This window comes from Neodiprion lecontei, chromosome 5 (genome assembly GCF_021901455.1).
Source record: "Neodiprion lecontei isolate iyNeoLeco1 chromosome 5, iyNeoLeco1.1, whole genome shotgun sequence".
NCBI lineage: Eukaryota > Metazoa > Arthropoda > Insecta > Hymenoptera > Diprionidae > Neodiprion > Neodiprion lecontei.
The window spans coordinates 10,515,642-10,541,313 of NC_060264.1; the positions used below are offsets into that span (position 1 = coordinate 10,515,642).

Genomic DNA, 25,672 nt, shown 5'->3' on the forward strand with positions numbered 1-25,672 from the left:
GTCGGATATCGTTCTTCACAAAGGGCGCGGAGGGGATTCGACTGCAATTAAATATTGGACATAGAAGAGCGGTACCTGCGGCACAAAACATGTAATTACGAGGGAAAACATGGACAGCCTGGTGGTAACCCGTAAAGGAGGAACTTAAAAGGAAGGACTACGGAGTTTCGAGGGGAAGAAACAGGCGGTATGGAGAAAGATTTTACAACGATTCGTGCAGAGGCGTGACGTTGCCGACTGATTGAAAAGCGCAGAAACCCTGGTAGAGGGACCAGGGTGAGAAAATTGTTTGGGGTTAAAGTGGTGGACATAAATCGAATTGGGCGATGCATTGAGCCGTTAAAATATGGCAGTCTGCAGTAGCCGTAATTTAGGGGTTTGATACCCGTACAATCTGGCCCAAAGAGTAGCGAAGCTGAAAAAATGTACCAAACAGAAGACCGAGGAGTGCGAGTGAAGTTTGTTCGTTGAAATAAATTGAAATACTGCGTTTTCAAAAGGGGCGGAAATTCGTTGATTTTTGTATTTTACTTGAAAAATCGCAATTATTTTGATTGAAGGTTTTAGAAATAAATTTATTGTACCCATCTTCTTCATGGCAATATTTCTGTCTTTCACTGGGTAGAAAGTTACTTAAAGAATATATTAAAGAAAATTTTTGCGTGGTATCATATTGTCAAAATTCCAACATCTTATCTACATTTTTCACGTTGAAAAAGCCGCCAGTACCAGAACATGGTGATTCAAAAAATTGTAACAATTGAGCTTTTTCGAATACACAGCTCTTCAATTTTTTTTTCATGTTGGAATATTAATGTAATCGAAGATGAGGCGAATATTGTGAAGACCGTTTTCAAAGAAATATGTGTAAAAATACAACCTAAGCTAATCGAGTATAATTCAACTAAAACAACTGCTCCTAATGACAAAATTATTGAAAACTATTAAAAAATTTTCCTAATTGTCTTCAAAAACTTTTTTCTTCATCTCATCAGTAAATAGAAGAAAAAAAAATGAAAAAAAAAAAATTTGCGTAATTTTTCTGTGATATAGAATGCAGTTTCAATCAAATTTAATTCGATTGACCAAAGTCCCAGTTTTTTTGATCTCCAAACTCATTCGACTATACTGTGCAGTGAAACATCCTTAAATTCAAGTCAATCAATTAACTTCGTGTTCACAATTGTTCACTCGTTGTTGCAAAATTTCTATATTCGTAAATTTTTTGACCATACTGTACGGGTAACGCATTCCTCTAGTATAAATCCAAGATGCACCGAAGATTCGTCCCCAGAAAAGTGAAATAGGAAGTCAATTTAAGAGAGGGTCGAGGGGACGTGAAGCCGAGTGAACGAGACTAGAATATATTGAATCTATTTTTCCTGATAAATATCTAGGTCCGGCTGCTGCTTCTGCCGCTGCAGGCGATCGGACATGTATGTTGCATACACTTGCCGTTACTGTACATTACTGTAAGGTGAAAACGGTAGGTAAGTGCAGAATTATCTGGACCTTTTCACACAATCAGCGTTTGCAGAAACGAGACTTTAATTCTCTTTTAAAACATGTGCGTGGCGTGAGTATCAGAATGTAACGTATAACGTATAAATGTGGTTTCATGTGCGCGAAGGAATTCGCTAATAAGAACAGGCGTAATTTTACTGTAGTTGGTGTTATTAGCTGATTAGCCGGAACGGCTGAAATTGTGAATTATAAACGAGAGGAAAAATTCTTCACGCCCCAATTAGGAAAATTTACTGTAGTGTGTGACACAGTGTTGTGAATTGAGGGAGTGTGCTGGACCTCTCGGACTATACCTAAAAAAATTTAAATCCGGCGTTATGTGAAGTACCGAGTAGAAGAAACTCGATAAGTCAGAAAATGGTTAGGTATTGTTTCTACGAGGAGGTTCGCTCGAGTCACAAATCACTTTATGTCACAATAGGAGACATTAGTCGTACAAATTCAAACACCGCAAGTTTCTCGATGATGTTAATGTATATTATTGGTATATTTCGTGTATTTGAGCTAGAGTCAAATTTTACAGAAAAAATAAATCAAGCCTTAATGACATGTGTAATATGTAACACATGTGCGTTACGCACATAAAAGGTTGCTTCCAAATGACGATATTTGGTTAAAGTAAAAGTTCTTCCATTGATGAAATGATCAAATTGTAATAAAAGTAGTGAGGTAGAAATGAAACATTCAGAAATAGTTCTTTTGATTTGAAGAAAAATCATTCTCGTCGATAGAATGTGTTAAAAAGAAATAACTGGTGCAATATCCTTGAAAAATTTTTGAAATCGTATGCAAGTTTTCGGAATTCTCAAAGATTGTACAAAAAACTGATAAATTCTTAGATATAAGTACAACGTGTTCGCAAATATATTCCAATGGTTTCACTATTAATCCTGTGATTCCAGAAATGTTATCTTTACTTAACTGATTGTGAGCGCAAATAAATTGAACCGTCTGAAATTGTTGAAAAATAAAGGGACTACGAAAACTCGAGTTAGTCAGTCCGGTTGTACGGCTCGAAAATCCGATGATATTTATTTATATTCCTTGCACCGCCGTTTCATCATGTCATGATGGTTTGGCAAAGATCAAAGTCTCCAGCTATCAAAATGTTCGACATGTTTTCCAATATTATTTTATCAAATGAGCTGGCAGAGACGCGAATTGGCGCGTTCAGGGGATTGGAAAGTCTCTCCACCCACCGTCTATGTAACTTTGGACAGTAAAATCCGTTGGCAGCACGCGCAGCCATTCGCTTCGTTAAGGGGGTGCACTTGTAGATTCCGACGTGGAGTATAAGAGACGGGTTTTAGCTGTTAGAAGGTCCATATTTCCACGGCTAGATATCGGAACGAGCCACGCTACAGATTGGAGTTGTAGTTCAATGTTTGAAAGAAATAAATGTTGTTAACTAGAGTATCTCACTGATTGAAAAACTGAAATTGGACCTGATATGTAATTATTTTCCATACCATGAATATGTTTTTTCTCATTTTCTTGGCTGCATTGGGACATTTCGTAATAAGGTAATCGGAAAAGTGATTCTTCTTGCTTTCATTTGATACATGTATATGTTTTTGATACTGAAATAGCGGGTCAACAAGATATGCACATTTTTAAAGAAAATCGCGAGTTGGGGTAAATTGTCACATCTGACAACAATTTCGAGACAACTTGCCCCATTTCGACATTTTCGTGGGTTTTTTTCATGGTTTTCGAGGTTTCGGATTCCGTGCCGAATGTTTTGTGGTCTCCGGGGAAAAAATACAATGGAGAAAAGAATTATTACTTAAAAATGTACATTCAAAACCCAAGTTTCTTACATCAAAACAAAAAAAAAAAAGAAAACAAAGATGCAAAAAAGAAAAAAAAAATTATCCATGATTTTTTACCCGTTTTCGTCATTTAAAATACTTGGGACAACGTACCCCGCCTCCAGGGTGAATTGTCAAGCTCCGAAATTTTTTGGAAAATTCGAAAAACCCTATTCAGACTTGCTTTGGAAAAACCACGAATTTTCCCGAGGCACGCAAAGGATGCATATAAAGCGCCCCGTATCTGAATTAAATCAAATTACATTTTAAAAAATTCTAAAATTCAGAGATTAAAAAGTGTGACAACTAGAACCCGTCTTCCCGATATCTCCGAATATCGAAGTCCACGTATCTGAAACGTAAAAAATGGTTTATTAGGCCCATTCTACACGCAATCCTGAATAAAAACACTCTAAAACATTTTCAATTGACGCAGGAACGACGAAATGGCACGGATTCTACGAAATTGCAATAGTAAATTCGTAGAATTCATACCATTTTTTTAGTTTACGTCAATTGAAAGTGTATTGGAGTGCTTTTGTTCAGAATTGCGTATAGAATGGGGCTGATAATCCCTTCGTCGCGTTTGATTTACGTGGAATTTGATATTTGGGAATATACCGGGACAATCTCTTGAGACTTGAAAATCAACCGCGCATGCGCGAGTTTTATCGGCTGTTCGCGCAGGCTGGCCATCCCGAGTTTTCAGCTGTCAAACTGTTTCTGGCGGCGATGTAGTTGATACGAATTTTCGAGGTTAGAATCTCCAATAATTGAGGTAGTGACTCGGAAAGGTTTGGGAAGCATTTTTTATTGGGTCAGAAAGTTGATTCTTCAAAGAAAGGTCGGAATTTAATGCTTATGCTCTTTGAAAATTCAAACGTACACATTTTGTGTACGTTGGTCCGCCTGCATCGCAAGGAGATTGAATTATTTGGCGCATGCGCAGTTCATTTTCAAGTTTCAAGAGATTGCCCCGATATACTCTAGCGTCGAAATCGACTAGGCCCCTTTAAGTCGGAGCCTAGGTTGTTGGGAAGTATTTACGGGGTGACGACGGACAGTGAAACGCTCCACGTGTAGTGCTGAAGTTAAGAACTGTAGGTAACCACAGTAGGAATTTCTCGTCGTGCAGCGACGGCGATTCGCTTGGAAATAGTGTCTGCTATACGCGCATGCTGCAGCGTTCAGCATGTGGTTCTTGTACGCTGGCTGCGTATAATGGATTTCCTCACATAAGTTTAGAATTGCCTACAGATGCGTACTAAACCTTTCAAAATCATGCCTTCTAGAACACGTGCCTCAACTTTTTCTCACTATAATGAAACAACTTCAGTGACACGCGATACTTCACCCTTGTCAATCAATTACATTGCGCGAGTGAAATTTCTTGTTGCAATCACGAGGTTTGAAGCTAGTAACGTTATTGTAACGAATCACTGGGGAAAAAAATCACTATCTTCTTAATCTTACAATGATTTTGAAGGAAGTTTGAAATATGATTTTGAAATATGAGTGTGTTTTGTTTCATTACGATTTACTAAATTACGGACAATTCCAAAATCGCTAAATAACGGGTTTTTCTTTTGTGATCACTGTACACTACGTAACTATTATCGTTTTTTAACGCATCCGAAATAATACATTGCGTACCAAGAGCGGAAAAAGCAATTACGAATATGGTGTTTGACCTGTATTGTAAGGTTTAATGACCGAAATTGTTCCCAATGAACTAAAAATCTACTTTGTCTACGTTTTTCACTGATTCCAATCGTGCCAAGCGAGAGATTTTTTATTTGTCTTGATTGTAATGTCACAGAATAAATAAATTTAGCTACGTACTCGTGACATATTTTGTTCCGAGTCAGATTGAAAATTGTGCCCTGAAAAATGAACACGAGTATATGAGTTTATAGTACAGCTCTGCTTTGACTGTAACACACTCGTCGCAGGTTTTGCTACACGGAGAAGCGAAATGAATACATCTTGTCTATCTTTTAGTTCATGCTCTAATAATTCCTGGTAACTAGCGCTCTTTCTTTGTTCGATGTCCCACTTCACCGTACCTTCCGACTATCCACGCTTCTCTGTCTCTACTTGATTATGTTCAATGGTCGCTCTAGTTTTAGTACCGTTTCTTCCTGAGCTGATCTCTCTGCAATGTCAACGAACGAACTATAGCACGTTCAGTTGGGGCATGAAGATGGCTATAATATAGCCGCAAGGAAAAGACTCGTATATCTGTAGAACAAGCATCCTGCATCGAGTGATTTTAACAACAAAAACTTAGCACTGCAAGTATAAAAAATTTCCGGACGGCAACGAAGAGAATAATTACCAGCTTAAGTTAGGTTAGGTTAGGTTAGGTTAGGCTTAAGTTTCACAAACTGACTGTACCAACATTTTGACTAATTTTCAGATTCCTTGAAGTAATCGTAAATGTATGATATAAAAATGATCTTCTTATTGGTAATTATTTCCTATTGAGGTAAGTTTCGTCGATTGTTGGTCAACGCGACTATTTATTGGTTTGTCGACGTTTCGGCCGGGCTCTGCCGACCACCTTCAGGCAACAATGATACATAAATGTTCAACACGATATTCGTGTGTAACTTACTAGTTTAAATTTTGTAAATGATACATTTGTTTGTCGAGAAAACATTAGGTGTTTAAATTTTCGTTGATTATTATGGTAGTTAGATTAACGAATTGTAAAGATTTTTTCAAAAGATGTGATTTCTGAAGTAGGTTATGTACGTGGTGAATAATATACGCTTTAAAATGACTAATTATTGACTAACATACATTGGAAAAATGACTGTAATGATTTTAACGTCACGTTACGATCGGCAACTGACGAGATTACGTTGAATAAAGCGGATTGCTCACATTTTTTTTCCTGTTTTTGTTTATTTTTATTCATTATTTCCTAGTGGCATAGCATATTACTTACTCATGCTAACTGTAAGCGAAGAAATAGTTTCAAACGAACGAAAATCGCAGGGAAGTGTACAAGCGGCGATGCTCGAAGATAAACGAACGCCGACCTTGGGTTATAGGCTTGGCAACATTCCTCGAGTCACCGATCTTGGTCACTTTCTTATACGAGTATGCAGTGCTGAGCATCCGCACGCACTATCCTCACACTGGCATGTGACTCTCAAACTGTACACGATCTGGAATATCGGGCACAATATTTTGTAACCGACACTTTTACTCAACTATTAACGGTTACTTCGAAATTCATTAATATCCTAGTGCAAGTTTTCTAGTCGTTAGATGAACCCCGAAAATTAAGCGACTCGTCGTGATGACGAATTGAACATACATTGCGTGAATTTATGAAATGAGAAAAATTTATCCTTCATGTTATTTGAAAATGACCTTTTTCTTTATCGATCACGGACGAGACTTTAGTACGTCAAATAGCTGCGATATTTATTACGCGCCTGTCATCCAATCTTTTTTTCGCATCTTACAAAATCCACTTACTTTTTGTACCAACTTGACTAACCGTGAATATTTACAGCTGCTTATTCAATTAATTTATTCAACCGCCTTGAGGACCAGTTTTAACCGCTGTACGTTTTGATATCAAGCAGTCACGCTGTCTGCGGGAAAGTATGAAAAAAACATGGAATACGATATACACGGAATGAAATTTCTTCATTAGCGGTTACAGAATTCATGGTTATTTTGGTAGTCCATCGGTTTTATGAAAAATGAAAAATTTTCTATTCGGAATCGCGAAGAATTGGCAGAAATATGTTTCAATATTCACATATTTCAAGTAGACTTCATCAAAACATTTTGAGGTCTTCATCATACATGGATCGCCTGAATGTTTAATGTCTAAAACTAACAAACTGGTTCGCTTTGTTTAAAAATTTTTTATTTCCTCATTGTCGTCCGGTATAGTGATAATTAAAAATATAAAACAATAATCATAAAACTTTTTCGCTAGAAATCAATCTTAAGTACCTAAAACTATTTTAGCTGTCAAATTGCGTACCTACAATTAAATTAATGAAATTAAGGATTTGTTAAGTTGTTACCAGTTACTCTTGTCAGATAAAAAACCTGTAAGGTCCCGTGAAATTCTTTTCTACGGAGTCTAAAATAAATGATTTGTAATAATTTATGTATTAATACGTTTTTCGGTTACGTGATTCGCGCAACTGTCTTAAAGTTCAATTAATTTATTTGCTCGAATACAACGAGCCAGTCCGACGTGCATTTACTCTATCATCGTTCGCAAATTGACATCACGACTCAGCAATTGTCCTTAATAATACACTGACATATCGTTGTATCGTTATTATAATTGGAATTGTAAGCTATTGTAGCTTTTACTGCATTGTTAGCTTTTATTGTATCATCTTGAGATATAGTTACGTTCGTTATAATATTATCGCAAACGATCTTTATCATTGCCATAGACAACAGGTACAATAAAAGAATCGAGCATCGTTCGCGTTTTGTATCTTTACGAGTTCAAGTACAGCGATTCGCACAGAAGATAATTGGACGTATGCTATGTCAGCCGTAAGGTGAATAACGAAGGAACGAGTGAAACTGACAAAAACAAAATTGAAAGGGAGGGATGAAAATATAATAAAAATGTAAAAGTTGTGCGTGTAAAAGTGAGAAGGTAACGAGGGACGTGTACATGTATATAATATGAAGTAAAGAAACGGAAAAAAAGGGAAAAATCGTACAACACGGTTACACAGATGCCTAAAACTGAACGAGCGCATCTATGCAACGTTGCACATCTGCAGCAGCCAGCGAGGCGGTAAATTCGCGAATCAGTCGTGTGTGAGAGAAACGTGCGTTAGAAGTAAACGAATAAACTATTAGTTTTTTGTGGACCTGATAGATCCGGATATTCGTAAATTATTTATCTTGCGAAATGTGCGGTAGTTTTTATTTGATTATGAGTATAGGATAACATTGATCTGCCTGTAAGATGGTTGAGATATGTTTTTTTTTTCTTTAATAGGTAATGGTATCAATTAGTTGTATACGTTTTTTGTTACGTAAATGTATAACATTAACTGGTTATTTGATTCAAGGTGCTTTTATTTACTGCTAAATATTTTACGCCACGTTTTTATCCTAGCCAGCTCATTCGTTATGGATAAAATGCTAGAAAAAATTTGGTTGTCTTTACATTCAGGACCCGGTGACTTTTTTTACTTCAAATCTTGTACAGGATAATTTAAAGTAATCAAAAAAAAAAATATTCCACTTCACTGGATCAAATCTGCAAATCTCAACACAGGTTCAAATTCTTAACAGTTATTGAATTCAATTCGTGCAAACGCGAAACTAGCATGAAAAAAGCCTGCTCCATTCGAGTTTACAAGTAATTGAAAAGTACGAAAAAGTTACGCGACTGAAGTGAATGTAAAAGAGACAAAAATGACAATTTCGCAACACGCACGATTTTTATTGTATCTTCGTGTTATACACTCAGGTACGTTTTCCCTTTGCTTTATGATGATAAAAAATGACAACTCCAGAGGAATCACAATGTAGAAAGTTAATTCGAATCATCGGATCCTCGTTCTTTTAAACGAGTGTGTTTTCCGAATTCATCTTTTTGCGCGCGCACGGAAGCGCAAGACAATAAAAGCAGATTTTAAATTTAATTCGTAGGAATGTGAAATCCCTATATCAACTATTCTAAGGCGAGCTTCCGGCTGGTGATATCGTTTCTTGGTTACTTCCGGAGCGATCCGGATGCTCGTTTTAACGACTGTTGATTCATGGCGCTCTAACTTCAAGTTTCGTGGAAACGGTTTGCGGTGATTTGGCGCTTCTCGACTAGGCGCATAAACATTATGAACTCCGTTTCTGGTGTATCTCCTCCATTGCGCACAACTGCCAAGTTCAGAAATAATTTTCACGAATCAGTCATATACGCATGCATTTTATTATCACGTATAGCGGTAGGTAACGTAAGCCCACGAGGTGTATTTGATTATTTTCTTACCAAACTCACCGCCTCTGCATTCTATTTGTTTATCAATCCATCCTAATGCTCGCGGTTTCTACTAGTTGGATAATATTTGGCAAGAAATTCCAGAAATCTTAAACCCACATTTGCGCGGAGCAGAGTTTCTATTCATACCGCGTGTAAGAGTCTTTTCCAAATCGATTAAACAATGGTCCTCTTTCTAAGAATAATTCTGAATAATAACACCACTAATTTTTTTTGGAATTTCAAACGCTTCTTTAAAAATGAAAATTCGTTGAACTAATTTATTTTGAATTGATTACATTCAGCGAACGCAATTTTCTGTATGTGTATTATTTTTTATCGTTTTCATCCTTCCCGTGCGATTTGAAAAAAAAAACCAAAGTCGAAAGAAATCGTGTCATTCGATAAAAGCTGTTGAGCAATACATTTTTTTGACGATATAAAATGATCTTGAATAAGAGAATTAGCATTGTATAAAAGCAAATAAATTTGCAATCAATATTCATTATCATTCCGACTATTATAAAAAATTTTAGTTTTACAGTTTTGCAGTATCGCACAAGTTGTGAAGTTTTGGTAAAACTGTATGAATCCAACTTTTACTGAATATTTACCGTGAAAAGATACCGACAATTTCATGAATATAATATTATAAATGTTCACAAATTTCACGTATAAAGTCGTCACCCTACAATACTCGAATTGCATATTACTTCAATTTCATAATTTACTGTATAATCATTGATGTAATTATATTTCGTGTACTTTCCTACAAATTTTACAGACAATTGTGCTTTATACGTAGCTGTATGATCAGCACTTGCGAAGATTATCGTGAATTGTTGTCTTTTATTCTTTGAAAAAAAAAGAAAAAAAAACAGAAAACGCTCTCGACTATAATTCAGAGATATTTCATTTTCATGCACCTATAACACGTAGCAGAATAAAGAAAATATCAGGTTTTTGCCCATTTCCGGAACATAGTGTTAGTTTTTTTTTCTCTCCTCTGCATATCAAAGAGTGTTTGCAACGACGAGCGAAGCCGACGATTATGCAATCAATTCTTAACGTCGTTATTGATTTTTCGGCGGGCATGTACTTTGCAAGAATGTTTTATACGTAACCGGTGTACAATTAGAGGGATACGCATACGACGTACAAGGAAATTGTTGTATAAAATTACGAACAAGTGGCAGACACTGCAACTGCACCATTTGGATATTTATACTTTTTAGAGGCAACGCTCTATCCATGTCGACGTATTATCGGTATGTACAGGGTGAAGTGCAGCTACAGGGTGAATGGTTCGTCGTCTGCTATAGTTAAAAATATGCATGCGCAACAATTCGAGAGCAGTAGTTTGTCAGGGCGACCAACCTTTATGAACATAACCTCCAAAATTTTGACGGTTGACGCTGGTAGTTGTGTTCAACACCGAAAGTTGTCAAAATTTTTGAGGTTACGTTCATGACGGTTGGTCACCTTTGCAAGCAACTGCTCTCGAATTACCACGTTGAAGTAAGTAACGTTATCGTAAAGATTCAAGCTGAGGAAAAACCGTTATTTCGCGATTTTGGAATACGTTTGAGGTGCGGTAAAGCGTGATAAAACAAAACATGCTTATATTTTAAAAACTTCGTTCCTTCAAAGTCAGAGTAACAATAAGAAAATTCCTTTTTTTTCAATGTTTCGTTACGATAACGTTACTAACTTCAGTCTCGTCTCGAATTGTAGCGCATGAGCACTAAACTATAGCAGACGATGGACCACTTTATCGTTAGCAATTCCGACGTATTACATCATTTTACTCAAAACCAGGAGAATCTACAATTTTTAGCCATTTCATATTTGGTCCGAACTGCAAAATTAGCTGTTATTAGTCAGCCGATGATGATCATATTATGAATTCTCATAACTCTCAAGAAAATAATTCACGTTATATCACGAGGGATCATTCTCTTGGAAATCGAACGAATTATTTCAATTCATGAATATCGATTTCTATTGATTTTTACTCAGTCACGTGTTTTTCGTTAACTTTTAACATGACTTCTGATTTTCGATGATTTCCTAGTATTATAGGTGATTTTCAGTGATTTCCGGATTAGGTGAAGTCACAGAAAACCACAAAAAATTACCGCAGTCGCTGCACAGAAAACTTTAATTCGCTGGAATAACAAATTCAGATGTTGATTCACTGTCAGATACAGCAAAAAAATTTGTTGCAACAGCTAGAATTTTTCGAGTTTAACTAACGGGTTTGCTACATTGAGAAGTCCACTACGCTATGCTTACAAAACTTTGCTTTGCCATTTCAGCGAAAATTTTTGCTGCATTTATATCAACACTAAAATTTGCTAGTCCAACAAATTATTTTTCTCTCATGGAAGTTACTGAGAAATCACCTGGAACACTGTAACATGATTGGGAAATAATAGTTGTCACTCGGTAAACTGGAAATAAACGGAAACAGTCAATTAGATAAAAATTAGTAAAAAACACTCGAGATCCATACGATTAAGAACCGCTTCGTATTTATCATGATTTTTAATAACGTTTATTGATTCCAAGTCATTCGCAATGATTTCCGTTAATCAGTGAAACGAATGAATTTCTTGTAATTTCTAAGAACATCCCTCTCAAATATCCATCTGCAGATTGTGATTAATTATTCGCGACTGGAGCGGATTCGATCGAAAGGCTGCAGGTAGAGAACAGTTTCATAAAAAAAATCTGCATAAATTTCGAGGCCCACGACTGTAAGCGTGTACAGGAATGTACATACAGGGTGAAATATATATTTAAAGACGTAAAGGTTAATACGAGGAGGAAAAAAATCACAGTGGTAGCGGACAATTTTCACCGCAAGTTCAAAAGCGATCACTTTGAAAGACTTCAAAGTTAAACAGAATTCTGGCTGTTTACCAGTCGCGAAAATAGGAATGGCGCTTCAAAAATTTCTTGGAATTATCATATTTGATATTCTCGAGTTTGTAAACAGGATATACGCGTGGTTTTTTTTTTCCTCAGAATATTCAACCCCGAACTATCTTGATCGATGATAAACTAAATTTTCTTACAGCGCAATACTTAGATATGCATATACACACAAAGCTAGAAGGCGAAGTTTCTCGTGAAAAGAAAACAACGCTGAGTTTTTGCCGTTTATATTGGCAAGAAATTTTATATCCGCTAATATTTTATTTTTACTTAAATGAGTAATTCGCGTTGAAATACTTAAAAAATAGACAATCTTTTGTTTATACTTGGATGTGATCAATAATTAGCGCGACGAAAATACTATCGAGAAATAAGTTTTATACCGAGCAGGTTTTCGATTAGATTTGACTATGAAAGTCGTTCTCCCGTAATGACAGGCTAATTATTCGACGAATTAATTTGGTAATCGTAAGTTCAACCGACATGCCGGGAGCGAACTGATCTCCATCAATATTCAATGTACGGAATGTTCTCACGCATTCATAAATTGAATTCCTCTCTTCTACTATTCAAACTATTAACTGTACATTAATGTATTACTGATCGCACACGTGTATCTTCAAAAAATGAACTTTTTTTTTTTTCTTCGAATGAATCACAAATTTACTCGAAATAATATCTCATTGAAATAGATTTGGACAATATTATTCTTTTCTGTGCATAATTTTTAAGACGCATCAATTAATCAAATCCGCATAATGAACGTGGCTGAATTTTTTACTTGCTAATTACAAGGTTTTTAGATGGAAGCAAAAGAAAATCTTTTCAAACGTTACACCCTGTTGTAAAATTGCAAAAAATTTTAGTCGCGTTAAAATGATTAACGTTATACCTGAAGTTCGGTCAACCAGAACAAATCAACGTGCCTCAAAGGCCAAACTAAATACGTCGTTTACATTTTTGCGCGGTCTTCTTAGCAGCGAAAATTTCTAAGACGATCGTCATAATTTTTCAGTCGCAAGTGACGCGGACATCTATGATAAATCAATTATCTTCGGCAGGCAGATTGTCTTCGAGTTTTCTCCATTGCAGATGACAAAACCTCGTTTAGTCTAGCGGAAAACCGAATACACAGGACAGATATCGGAGCGGACCTTTTGTTGATTCGCGAGATATAGACATCGGCGCGACGATAACAACGACCATGCACCGGGTTTGGAATGCAGCCATTTTTCTGCACCCAGCTCCAGTCACCACAATGCATTTCGGCTAGACGCACAAGCGGTTAAAATAACAGAGAGAAAGAGAAGCTTCAGGGGGCGCGAGAGAGACAGACAGAGAGAGAGAGAAGGAGAGAAAACCGCGGCGCCGAGAATCGCCAGACAATTGGGGGGAGTCCGAGCCTCCTACGGTGGTGATTTCCACCCCCCCTCCCCCCCCCCCCCCCTCTTCTTCCCAGTTTCTCCGTCCTCATCGCCTCGGAGACAATATGTAGGCTCCGCCGTAGTCGGAACGACTGGCTACCACCCCGGAGTACATAGATCTTCCCTTGTTTTTGTACCGACCTGGGGGAATCCCCGCGGTCGATCCTCCCTTACAGATTCCCGCCATCCGGCCCTCAGCCCTCGGAATCAGGGACGATCCTCATCTTCTCAACACGCTCGTTACGACCGATGAAGGAATACCCGAACGATCTCCGTCCTCCGACGTAAGATAGAAGGGGGGGGGGGGGGGGGGGGGATGACTGTAGCTACGGTTGTTCCGACTTTCAGGGACACCGTTACGACGGAATATCTCAATTATCGAAGAATCTTGCGTGATGATGAACAATTTTTCCATCGCTTTTTCCACGTTAGCAATTGGTCGGTTCGAATAAACTCAAGAGTGATTCTCAAGTCACTATTATCGTGCTATTCTCGACTAATCATTAGATATCATGAATACAGATGTGTTGCAGGCAGAGAAAGTTTCCGAGTACTACTTCAAATTTATTCACGCGATGGATGATTCACCTTTTTTGGAGAATGCTACGGATAAATGAGAATATATTTTACACCGGTGTGATGAACTGTGATACATGCAAATTTGTTCGAAGTAGAATTTTTTTTTTTCTCATTCTTTTGTAAACGGACTTCGTCAAATACTGAAATCACTGCTTTGGAAAGTTAATATAAAATTTAAACTATACTCGACTACTCACATTTTGTAGCGTTCAAGATTGCGCTCCGTGTCGCATATATACAGAGAGAAAACAGCGAAACTTACAATTAGCAGGCCGAATGATCGACAGCGCATGCGCGGAATAACTGGATTCTGTTGGTCGGCGAGATCGTACCGTGAAAATATTTTCGTCTGTTAGGTATAGAAGAGCCAACTACTCGAAACGAAACGTGAGATGTCAAACTTTCCCGCATCAAGCGGCAAATTGAATTTACGTTGTAATCTTGACTCGTAACAGTTGTCAGTCACCGGTCGATTATATAACAATAAAACTTCACCACGCCTTCTCTACTCGCTACATCAACAATTTGAGATCTGTTTACAATGAATAAAAAAAAAAAAAACAAATTCGCATCATCTACATAACCTCCGTGAGATACGTTTGACAGCTGAAGCTTGAGTTGGCAAGCCTGCATGAAGAGACAACAAAGCTCGTGGATGCGCAGTGAGATTCTCTTTTCAGTCTGCCGAGTTTCGCCGTTTTCTCTCGTAATAATGCAAACTCGCGAGAAGTATGATTTCCTCGGTTTATTCAGCAAACAGTCTTTGTCAATTTTTCCGCCATGACGTAGGTTTATACCGCTTTATAGTGCGTGTCGATGTAAAGTATCGAAGTCAGTTCAACACCGAGATCGGAGAAATTTGAGAGCGGATATTATTCTTTAGCGACGCAGCTGGATGTGTGGTGCAGGATCGTTGCGCAAGATGAAGCCTGTGTGAATTATATTTGAGGGTGAACGGAACTCGGCGCCCCTGCTTGCCTCGTCAGCTGCACCAGAACTTCGCCGCGTAGGGTATATAGAGTGGTTTCTTTTCATTCGGTAACAAGATCAGGAGGCGTCGGGGTACCAGGAAAGATAATTCCTTCCTTTCAGAAGAACCGGGGCACCTACCGCCACGAAAATGAATTGCGAAGGAAGGACGATTCTTGGAAATACCCGTCGCTTCCCGATCCCTCCTTGCCCTAAAGTGCGGGGAATTGATTGCTATACCTACCTACATTTCGGAAACTGTTGGATAAGACCGGAGTTTCTCCTCCTCGCTTCCTCTTCACTCGGTTAACAGACTTTTTTTGCCAGCGTAACAGGGTTACAGAACCGTTCGAAGAACTCTATTTTCTTTCCGGTCCTGCATGCAGGGTTCGTAGTTTTTACTCGCCCCTCTTAAACACATGGTTGGCGATCCGGTGAAGATTTCTCTTACGTGTATATTTTTTTAGTGGAAAAGAGTCGATCAACATTTTCGAGAACATTTATTGGGCTGTTGCGAGAAAAATCGATTCTTGAACACTCGGTAATGACAAGGAATTCAGTTTTGACAGATTTTTACCATTCGGTGAGAAATGTGAAAAATTTGTCGTCTACACCGTCGAACATATTTTTCTTTCTACCGGGACTACTGTTTTTCCTTGAAATTGTAACTGGTGAACTTTTCATTCGAATAATCGCACGGTCATCTTATTTGTACTGGAGGCATCGGAACAACTACCAGATGGCGCTTAATCTTCTTTACTCAAGAACCACAGCTACCGGACAATAATCTAATCGGAGACTGGTTAAGAACGTACGATTAGTCTTTCAATGTGTTTATTCCCGAATGACTGAGAAATTATTAATACCACAAAAAACATCAGGCGTGTTATTGGAACTTGTGTGCCTTTGACATTGAAATTCAAAGCAATACGTTGTACTAAAGTCGAAATAAAGCCGGTATAACAATCCAGCATCATAATTCTGACAGTATTCCAAATGTTTAGACCTTATATATTTTCCTAAAAATTGTCTTACACGATTTGAGAGTTTCTTAACAGTATTGAGAGTACATGGAAATCAAAAGCTCTTCGCCAAGTTTCTAAGAAGAATATTTTCACACTACGTATACGTGAGAAAACTGCACAGGTATAGAAACTTGACCTTTTTCAGATGCACGGTACACCTAAGTGCATATTAAAGTTTGAAGGATTACTGTTAAAAGCAATGTATACCTAATCTCTTTGCGTGCAGGTAGAGGAGTGCGTTTGAGAATTCCTCGCACGATAAAAAAGGACAAGGATTATTAAGAAAATGACGAACACCTTTCCTGAGCTGCCGATCGATGGATTAAGGAATAATTGACCAATTTAGAGTCACGAACTGGAAGGGCTCGCCGCTCGAAGAATTGCTAAGCCCGATGACCTCAGCAGTGATCCGAATCTAGGCTACACTTTTACCAGGTTCTACACTTACAATTAATTACTGAGAATGGATTAAGCGCCGTACTAATCACGACCGTAAATAAAGCTAATCCCCGTCTATTGGTGTATCGGTAAAAATTAAGAGAAACCGAGGAAATCTCAATGAATTTTGAAAGAAGGTTAGACGTGTGATGTCACTGCATTATATCATGTTACGTTAAATAATGATAAAAAAAAACAAAAAGAAATAAAATAAACATCTCCAAACCTTTAGTACAAACGGTCTAACAGAAGTAATTATAAACTTTTGGTCAGTAGCAATTTCAAGCTGTGCAGAATATGTTTTTGACGTCTTTTCAGAAACAGAACCCTGTAGTTTTAAATACTGTTACAGAGATTTACAACATCTTGGACTCATCTTTATCGTGGCAGTTTTTCGAAAAAAATTGACATTTATAGACAGATGAAATCTAAAGATGGATATCATTGAAGCACGAATCTGAAAATTTTTCGAAAATCTCATTGAAACTCTAAAAGCCATTTCCGTCCGAAGCCAATTGGCCATTTTAACCCGACTATGGCCTTTTTTGAAATAAAAATTCAAGGGCGGTGTTCACATCTGGGTCTAGCAAAGTCTAAAGTCTCCAAGATCTCACAGAAACAAATGGTGGAGCCGTAGAGCTTAGTTGTTAAATATTGGCACCGTCTGTATTTATACAGGGTGACAGTCACCGCTGAGAAAAGTAACGATTAAAAGCCTGAAGTAAAAAAATGAAACAAAAGAAATGAGAGCTGGATTTGAATAGGCATCAAAGTTTTAAACCGAATGACTCGCGAAAGTTGTTGTCCGTGACTGCGGCCTTACACCTACTACTACAAATATACCGTAAGGCGGCAAAATAAAAACCGAGAATCAAGTCGAGTCTAAGGCTAAACGAATTCACCTATATCTTTGCTTTGTTATATTAAATTTCCATCATTGGTAAGTGACGTATATATACCAGTATTAAATAAGCAGCAACGATTCAATCTATGTCATCGCGAAAATTAACTCCGCAGGCGTGATCGAGTGACAAAAAAAAAGAAGAAACATGGCAGATTAAGAAATGTGTAAAAAAAACAGCAACATTTGCATTTTCATCAGTTAATACTGACCTAAATTAGCGTAACTGTCCTCTTTTCTACAACTTGTGTTTGCATACATTGCACACGAGCAGAATCATCATTACGAGTGCGAATCAAAGTTCTGACCTGCACTATCAATCGCAACATGTTCGATCTACGGATCAGCAATGTTATTAGTAGCGGTAAATATTTTATTTCTAGCTACAATCCCGACGGTGTGATGAGTTTAAGATAAGAAGAGCATATATCGTTGTGGATGCAAATCGCCGTTACTGCATCCATCGCTTTATGTGTTCAGACTACATAGACGAGATAATGCTGTATGGAGGTTTACCCACGATAATATTATACGTATTTGATAGGAAGATATTTTGTACAAACTTTATTTAGTTACTCAATGAGAGAAAAAAAATTATCCTGCCTCGTAGATAAGCTGAAGCTGGTATAAAAACGGAGAGCTGCAACCTTGTTTTCTGATGCTGACACTGCCACCCGTGAGTTAATATGGTCCACACTTTCAAAAAAAAAAAAAAAAAACTTACACACGTTCGTACGAACAATCTACACACTTTCTACTCATATGCGTCTTTCGGTCTATCTCGCTGCTTCGTGCGTGTCATTAACTCCGAGATGTACCGAATGCGCTGACGCCACTGCTCTTGGTAACTGTACTCAATCAAGACCTAGAAAAGTATATTGGAAGTACCTCTTCAGTTTTGGACATTCGATGTACCGCACAATAACCTTAACTCATTTCTAAGTAGATTTTCATGAAATAATGGCCGAATTGTGTTTGACCTTTCGTCGCGATTGTGAAAAAAATTACAGGGGGACGTCACTTCCTATTCTCAAAGTCTGCGGCATCAAATGCTAATTGCTGCGACAAGTTCAACGAACCTCTGTTCAACGAGTTTTAAGATCGGTGACCTCGAGTCGATCTAAAAAAAAACGGTGAATACACGCAATTAAGACTACCGCAACATTTTTTGGCAAACTTTATCTTTGCGCCAGCATTCGTCATGCTTAAGTCAACTGAAACGAACCATTCGGTAACTGCCTTGAACTTGAAATCACTTCGTCGCTCATAGGTTTCTTTTATTCTCAATGTTTCACCCCGTGACTATTCTCACGAATAAACATTTTTCCGTTTTGAGTTATCACATTCGTAAAATTAACATGACAAGTTTCTGCAGTTGACCTGATTCATCCGTTGTTATAACTATCCCGATAATCAATGCACGTGTTTTATGACAACAATTCTTACTGTGCTTCTGATTTTTAAAGGTCAATGTTCTCAGCCTTATGTTTTCGGAGAATTTCGTTGGCCAACGTTTCAGTCGACAGATGACAACGCTCACGCGTTGAGTTCCGCTGATTTTTGCCATCTCAGAACGTTGTTTTTACTAACGAATTGGTAAACTTGCTTGATTGTTGAAGTGCAGAAAACAGGCGGAGATCAGCAGACGTTATATGCAAGCAGTCGAGGAGTAATTGAAAAAATTTTAATAGTCGTATTTTTATCTTTATATCCTCCATCAACCCCGTAAAAAAAAAAAAAAAAAAAAAAATGTCATAGGTTTATCCTATAATTCAGCGACCTCAAAAACGATGATTTACCAAATAGCAGTCAAATCGATGTAACAAGAGCACGTTTTTTTTTATCAAATGTCCACAATTGTGTCACGACACAAAAGTGGCACAACTGTTTTCTATCCATATGTGTGTCACTGACAATCAAGGAGTTAATTCGTGAGATACGTTTCATTGTGTTACAGTTACGCCAAGGGTTATGACTTACAGTAATTTGCTGTGTAATCGTTGAATGAATTGTAAAAAATGTTAAATTGCCATTTCCAGTAATATTTACAATTCTCATCTTCAGGATAGACAATGTTGGAAAATGAACGACAGCAAAGTCCCGCATGGGCTAACCATAAGCAGAGATTGTTCTCAATGCAATAAGAGGAGACGATCGTAATGAACGACTCATTCTTAGTGGTCCTATACGGGGGCCAAGTCAATCTAGGCGACAGTTTCTTATCAAAATCCGTGATTACGCCGAACTAGAGTCAAACCAGAATCAGTCAAGCCAGAAATGCAGCCGAACCGTTTTTGAGTGGCTGAAAGATTGGAGCGCAGGCCTCTGTTGGGCGACGAGGAAGAGGCTTATTTTATGTATACATGTATGTACCCACGTATATAAACGCATGTACAGTGTGCTTGTACGCTACACGCAGTAGTGCTCGAGCTGCTAAGAATACATCAACGAGTCGAGAGAAATAATTGAGCGTTTATGAAGATTCAAGAGTTGGCGCCTACAATGCAACGCAGCGAGGGCTGCATGGATTCGCTTTTTACTTACATGGATGTGAGCTTTTTACGAGCACAAGCCACTCTTTTCTTGCATATCTCAGATTTTCTTACGATTCATGTGTCAAAACATTAACGCTAAATCATCTATTCCTCGTTTACTTCGAACTGCTATATTGGCGCAACGTTTTCCACGAATTTGAATCAGTTTACAGTTTTAAACTTTGTGCAGTTACTACAGATCGGGAGAAACAAAGGTGCTGAAATTTTAATGCATTCCTCTAAAAGTTTGTTTACTTTGAAAACTTGATGTTTTGATCTTAAAATGTGTAAGATAACCTTGGGAAAAAGAAATCGATCTCCGATAATTTGAACTAATTTGGAGTATCAATTTGGGCTGATTCAACGTTACAAGTGAGCAAAAATAATTTGATCGGTTTCGTTGCAGTAGGTACAAATTTATTTCCTACCATCACGAAGGAAGCAGAAACGACCAAGCATTGAAAATTTCGAATATTTCGCGTGAGTTGATTATAAAAAAAGAAAACGTGTCAATGAGTTGAGAACGTCGTAACCGCGATGAAGTCTATATTTTGAATAATGTATACTCGTAACATTCTGTAACGAACTATGAAAGTCGAGTCGTTGAAAGATATGCTTTGACAAGTATGTTAACACAGACATGGACTGACAGAGAAAAATAAAGAACGTTCAGACAATTCACTGAAAATTCAGTCAATCCTGTAGAACAAACTCCCAATTTCAGCAGACTTGAGATCAGATGTTTTTCCCGTGAAATCAGTATGGGTGCTGTTGGTGCTAGTCTCGCCTGGCCGTATTATCGGCATAAATACACTTTTGAAGTGCGTAAGAATCGAGTGAAATAATTCCCGTCAAGGACGCTGCAAAGACCGATCGAGCACTAGCCTAACGAAATAATTGGACCGCACCCATTATTACAGACTCTGAACGTCGTCGTGTATACGTACACGTTACTTGCGCGGTAGAAATTACACGCCGCAAGTGCAATAATAGATACATTATCCACGTTATAAACGCGTGCATTAATTTCTCTGGATAATAAATCCCCTCGCAAAAAAAAAAAAAGACGTCGTTCCGTATGACGACAGTTGCAAAAAGTTCGAAAACTGCGACCAAGACGTTCGATTAGGCCTCTCTGAGTCACCGTCTTTAAATTTATTCAAATTACTTATTAATGTATTTTCAACCCCGAGTTTCTCGCCTATTTCATAAAACGTGTGTGGGTGAACGATATTACAGAAAACGGGATACACGATGCGATTGTTTCAGCAATCATCACTGTGTCTCGTTAGTGAAGAAACTAGCAAACTGAGACGTATGATCGTTTTAGTCTTCTCCGCGTTCTAACCGATATTCGAACTGTAATTTTTTGACGTCTTTACCGATCACTGATTCGCAATCATGAGACCGTTTGGCAAATTATTTGTTCTCGCACGTGGTTATCAAGTCTCGGAATTGTTTGAGAATTTTCACAATAGAGGCTTGAGCGCGAAGATATGATGTGAATCGCTACTGAGCCTGACTCAACTCATTGATATGTGCATCAGAAACGAAAGCATGGCGTACTCTATGCTACTCGAACGCTTTCACGAGCGTTAATGAATTTCATGCCTTACACATTGTCACACATTATTGCCACACATCGTTGCATTGGCGTGGGAAATGATCGTGATTGACTTTTTCTTAATAATCAATAACCGTTTGTTAGAATAATTGTTTCTACTTCTGCCTGCCACGTATCAATTCCTCTTAAATTCCATTCAATGGCGATGTGAAATGATAATTATGTCTCCCATGGCGCAAGTACCAATTGTAAAAAAAATTGGTTTCAGACAAATCGGTTACAGTACCATCTTCTTGTTAATATCCAAGAGCTCTACGTTCAGTTTCTTCGAAATTTTAAGCCGAAATAATCCGTGTAAATAAAACGGTATCTCCCGTCTATGGACAACGGCACAAATCTTCGCCTCATTCTGAGGATCACAACCGCATCTTGCCCTTATGCGGGTGTTTGCGGTCGCACATCTGAAGCCCATTACTTTTGCCGCTTTGGTGGCATCCATGTGCTGCGCAGTAAGGCAGTGAACGTACATATTTTTTCGAGTAACAAAGAACGGTGGAAAAGATCGAACAGCCGAGGCGTAAAAAAAAAAAAAACGAAAGTGGTTTGCCAAGAATATACCCAAATGCATTTGACCGCTTGGAGGAATACACTTAAAAGTGAAAGAAGATGCGAGTGATGAGCGTTTTAGAGAGATAACTTGGGTTGCGTGGTTCGGGGAATTTGAAATACTGGTAAAAAGGTTCAGCAGCGAACGTTTTAGATTGCGGCAATTAATTCCCAGCTTCCAAACCCTTCTTTTTCACCTCTCTGTAATATGTCTGTGTCACGGAGAGCCGCGACGTGTGCGTGTTGATAAAAATTGCCGCGTATGCTGCTGACGTTGTGAATGTATGCAGCATTCTAACGTACACAGAGAAAAAATTCATTTGTTACAGTAACTAGAAAAATTGAGTAAAACAGGTATCGTTAAAAAAACTGTTTGAATATTGTTGGAATTACGAAAAACGAGCTACGCGTAACCATTTTACACTATCGTCGATCCTTTTTTGGTAATTGCAACGCAAAATCAGTCTGTTCGGTTTACTCTACTTTTTTAATTAAACAAGGCTTTAACGTCAATTTATTGTGGCACAAGCGTTAAATTTTCGCAACAGTTGCAAGAAAATATGGTAACAGTGATCGTAATGAGAAAGAATAGTAACGGATACTAGACTTTCCGGTAACAGGTAGAAAACTAATTTTCATTTTCTACCTAGAACTATATTTTCCGATTGTGGTAAAAAATGAAAATATTTAAGGACCGAGCGGTAAGCGGAAGTAAAAATTTCTCTCAGTGTACACTCACGGGTGATGAGAGAAAATATTCGATAACCTATACGTCTCGGCATTTCACGGAGTATATCAAGTGACGTTCCGTTATATCAGTTTCCCCCAAGTGTTACCCCGCACTTTAAATCACCGTTTCGGCTAGAATTTCCATTACCCTTGTCCGTAGCCTTTCTGATTACGTATCAAATTACATAGAGACAAACAAGCAGGTTTAATTCTGGCATCTTATCCATGCTATGGAATTACGGGTATTCCTTACATCCATCACGATGATTACGGGGTATCCGCATTTCTTTAACAGAAAATTGCGAATCCTCTATACATTTATTCTCAAGATTAGAACTATCCAAGTTCAGATACCTGACCTCGCGCACGTATCCCGACGGCTGCAATCTGTGCATCACCGTTCCGCAATTTTTTTCCGTCGTCACTCTGCAAATCATCTTTGTATAAATTGGACGCTAGACGGTAATCCCTTATCTACGAAAACCAGCAGACATATTGAGAAAGAAACGCAGAATTTGGTAGTGAAAAAACGGTCACGTCTTTAGAAATGTCACCAGCAGAGCGATTCGTATATCCTAACAGAATTAGACACTCTATACGGTCTAACAGATTCATCGTAGGCAAGAATGTCCGTGACGCTTGTGGGATAAATGCAGGAAACGGAATGCGTTAAAAGCTCTCCGCAGGACCGGAAGTGGCGCACGGGCATCTGTTCGAACGAGTGGACGGAGAGCTTGGAGGCACAGGCGCAAGTCTAATTTCTCGAGGGATAAGTCACTCCGGCAGAAGTTTGATTCCGTTGCACCGTCTCGCAGATGATGACGATTCATCGACTTCGCTGTAATATTTAAGCTGCAGTTTCAAACCGGTGAACAACTCGCAGCAATTGTTTGCAAAGCGGACTGCATCCGCTTGGTCTAAACCAGACCCATTTCCGTCGCAGCATACCGTACGACACGGAAATTTCAGAATAGGAAATAACAGATGGGAAACTATGATCTGGTAATCACAGCTTCTCTTGGTACCTGCTCTAGGCTAAACCGAATTTCCTCTCGGTATATTGCAGGAGGGAAACGATATTCCGAAACTGTGATTTTCAACCCCGGTAGACGAAATCACGCAGGAGTTCGATAGGGTTTCGAATGTTATCGTCGTTTGCCGCGATGTCAGTTTCAGGCTTTCGCGAGTTCTCGTCCTTCGAGCATGGCGTGTCCTGCAAAGTCTTACCTTATGGAACGCGTCGCGATGTCCGATTTTCACTTCACTCTTGAACGATTGAAAGAGAAATTTCTCGTACAACGTATCGCGGTGTGGTTGAACCGAAATATTTTCGCGAATCGTGCGGGAAAATTCTAACCGTTGAATAGCAAGTCCAACGATAAACGAGGGGCTGAATTTTGAATGTTAATCTCTACTCACCTATGGATTTGCAGGCATTGGGGTGCAGCGACTTGCTGCCGAGGTAAATGATGGCCATGAGAAGGTCGGCCAGCATCAGGCAGACAACATGCTGCGTCTGGCACCGCCAATGGAGGACATGGTGGGCTGTTGGCAACAGCCATCCGGCTGCGAGGGTGGCCGCCAGGAATACAACGCTGATCAGGAATCCGACCGCATATAGAGTGAAGTGTGGGCTAGTTTCCTCGTCGATTGCAGACCTGTAGTTAGGACGTTAAGCGCTCGTCAGATTTTATAGCTTATTTCCTAGACTAGATCAAGATACGAAGTACGTACAGCAGGCAGTGGTAATTGGTAGGACATCTGACCATACTGGGACAATAATTTTCAAATATCATAAAAGTAGAAGAATTCGTTACTATGTAAAATGGGCCAAGTAATTTTTTTCACAGGAGAAAGGACTTCTGTAGCAAAAAGTTGCTAGATTCTATTAACGTTACTTTCGGAACATTAAACGACATTTTTGAGAACCTTTCGGTGATATAATTTCGCTAGGAAAAATCAGAGCTTGTAAAAAGTTAAACTGTGATAAAACAAAAAAAAAAAAACGATTTTACTGAAAATTCAATCGTATAAGTTTGTTCGTTTAATGTTCAAGAAATGGTAACACGGTGAAGCAAAACTTGAAATAATAAGAAACCTGAACCCAATTAATTACTAATTCTCGTATCATTTCGTGAATAATATGATTTTTTTTAAAAAACACCAGCTCTGCATAAGATTTAAAACAAGGTTGGACGATTACGTTTTCCCTGAATAAAAAACATCCTGTGAATTTATCGAAGTAGCGCGCTAGCAAAATGTTTATGCGATACAAAAGTCAGTGTCTTCGATTCGACTAAAATTTTAACAATATGTGACCGTCGTACGAATAAATACGGGTATCATAAAATTCACTAAAGGCTGAAGAAGCTTGACACGGTCGAAGTTATGCCAATTGTAAATATATACATTTTGTTAAATGAGTAATAACATGCGGGTCATCCCGTCGCGGAGAATCAAACGAGAAAATAGTGTACAGTCCTTGAAAAGTTAATATACTGGGACGCCGCACAAAGTAGCGTAAATAACTCGCCGCAAACCGAGATAACGGAATCGCTATAATTGAGAAAATAATGTTCATCGGGCGGGTAAATAGGATCTGCATAAAAATTGTATATATATGCAGATTCCCGTGTGTGAAT

At 38.3% G+C, this 25,672-nt stretch overlaps 1 protein-coding gene across 1 annotated transcript in view; it reads right to left on the bottom strand.

Annotated features, from left to right (window-relative positions):
- The window catches only part of LOC107221510 (probable G-protein coupled receptor Mth-like 1), a 127,549-nt gene that overhangs the window by 95,299 nt on the left and 6,578 nt on the right, over window positions 1–25,672 (bottom strand). The window contains exon 2 of the mRNA XM_015660514.2: window positions 24,450–24,688. Within this exon, the coding sequence (XP_015516000.2) occupies window positions 24,450–24,688 (239 nt within the window). The remainder of the gene's footprint in view (window positions 1–24,449; window positions 24,689–25,672) is intronic.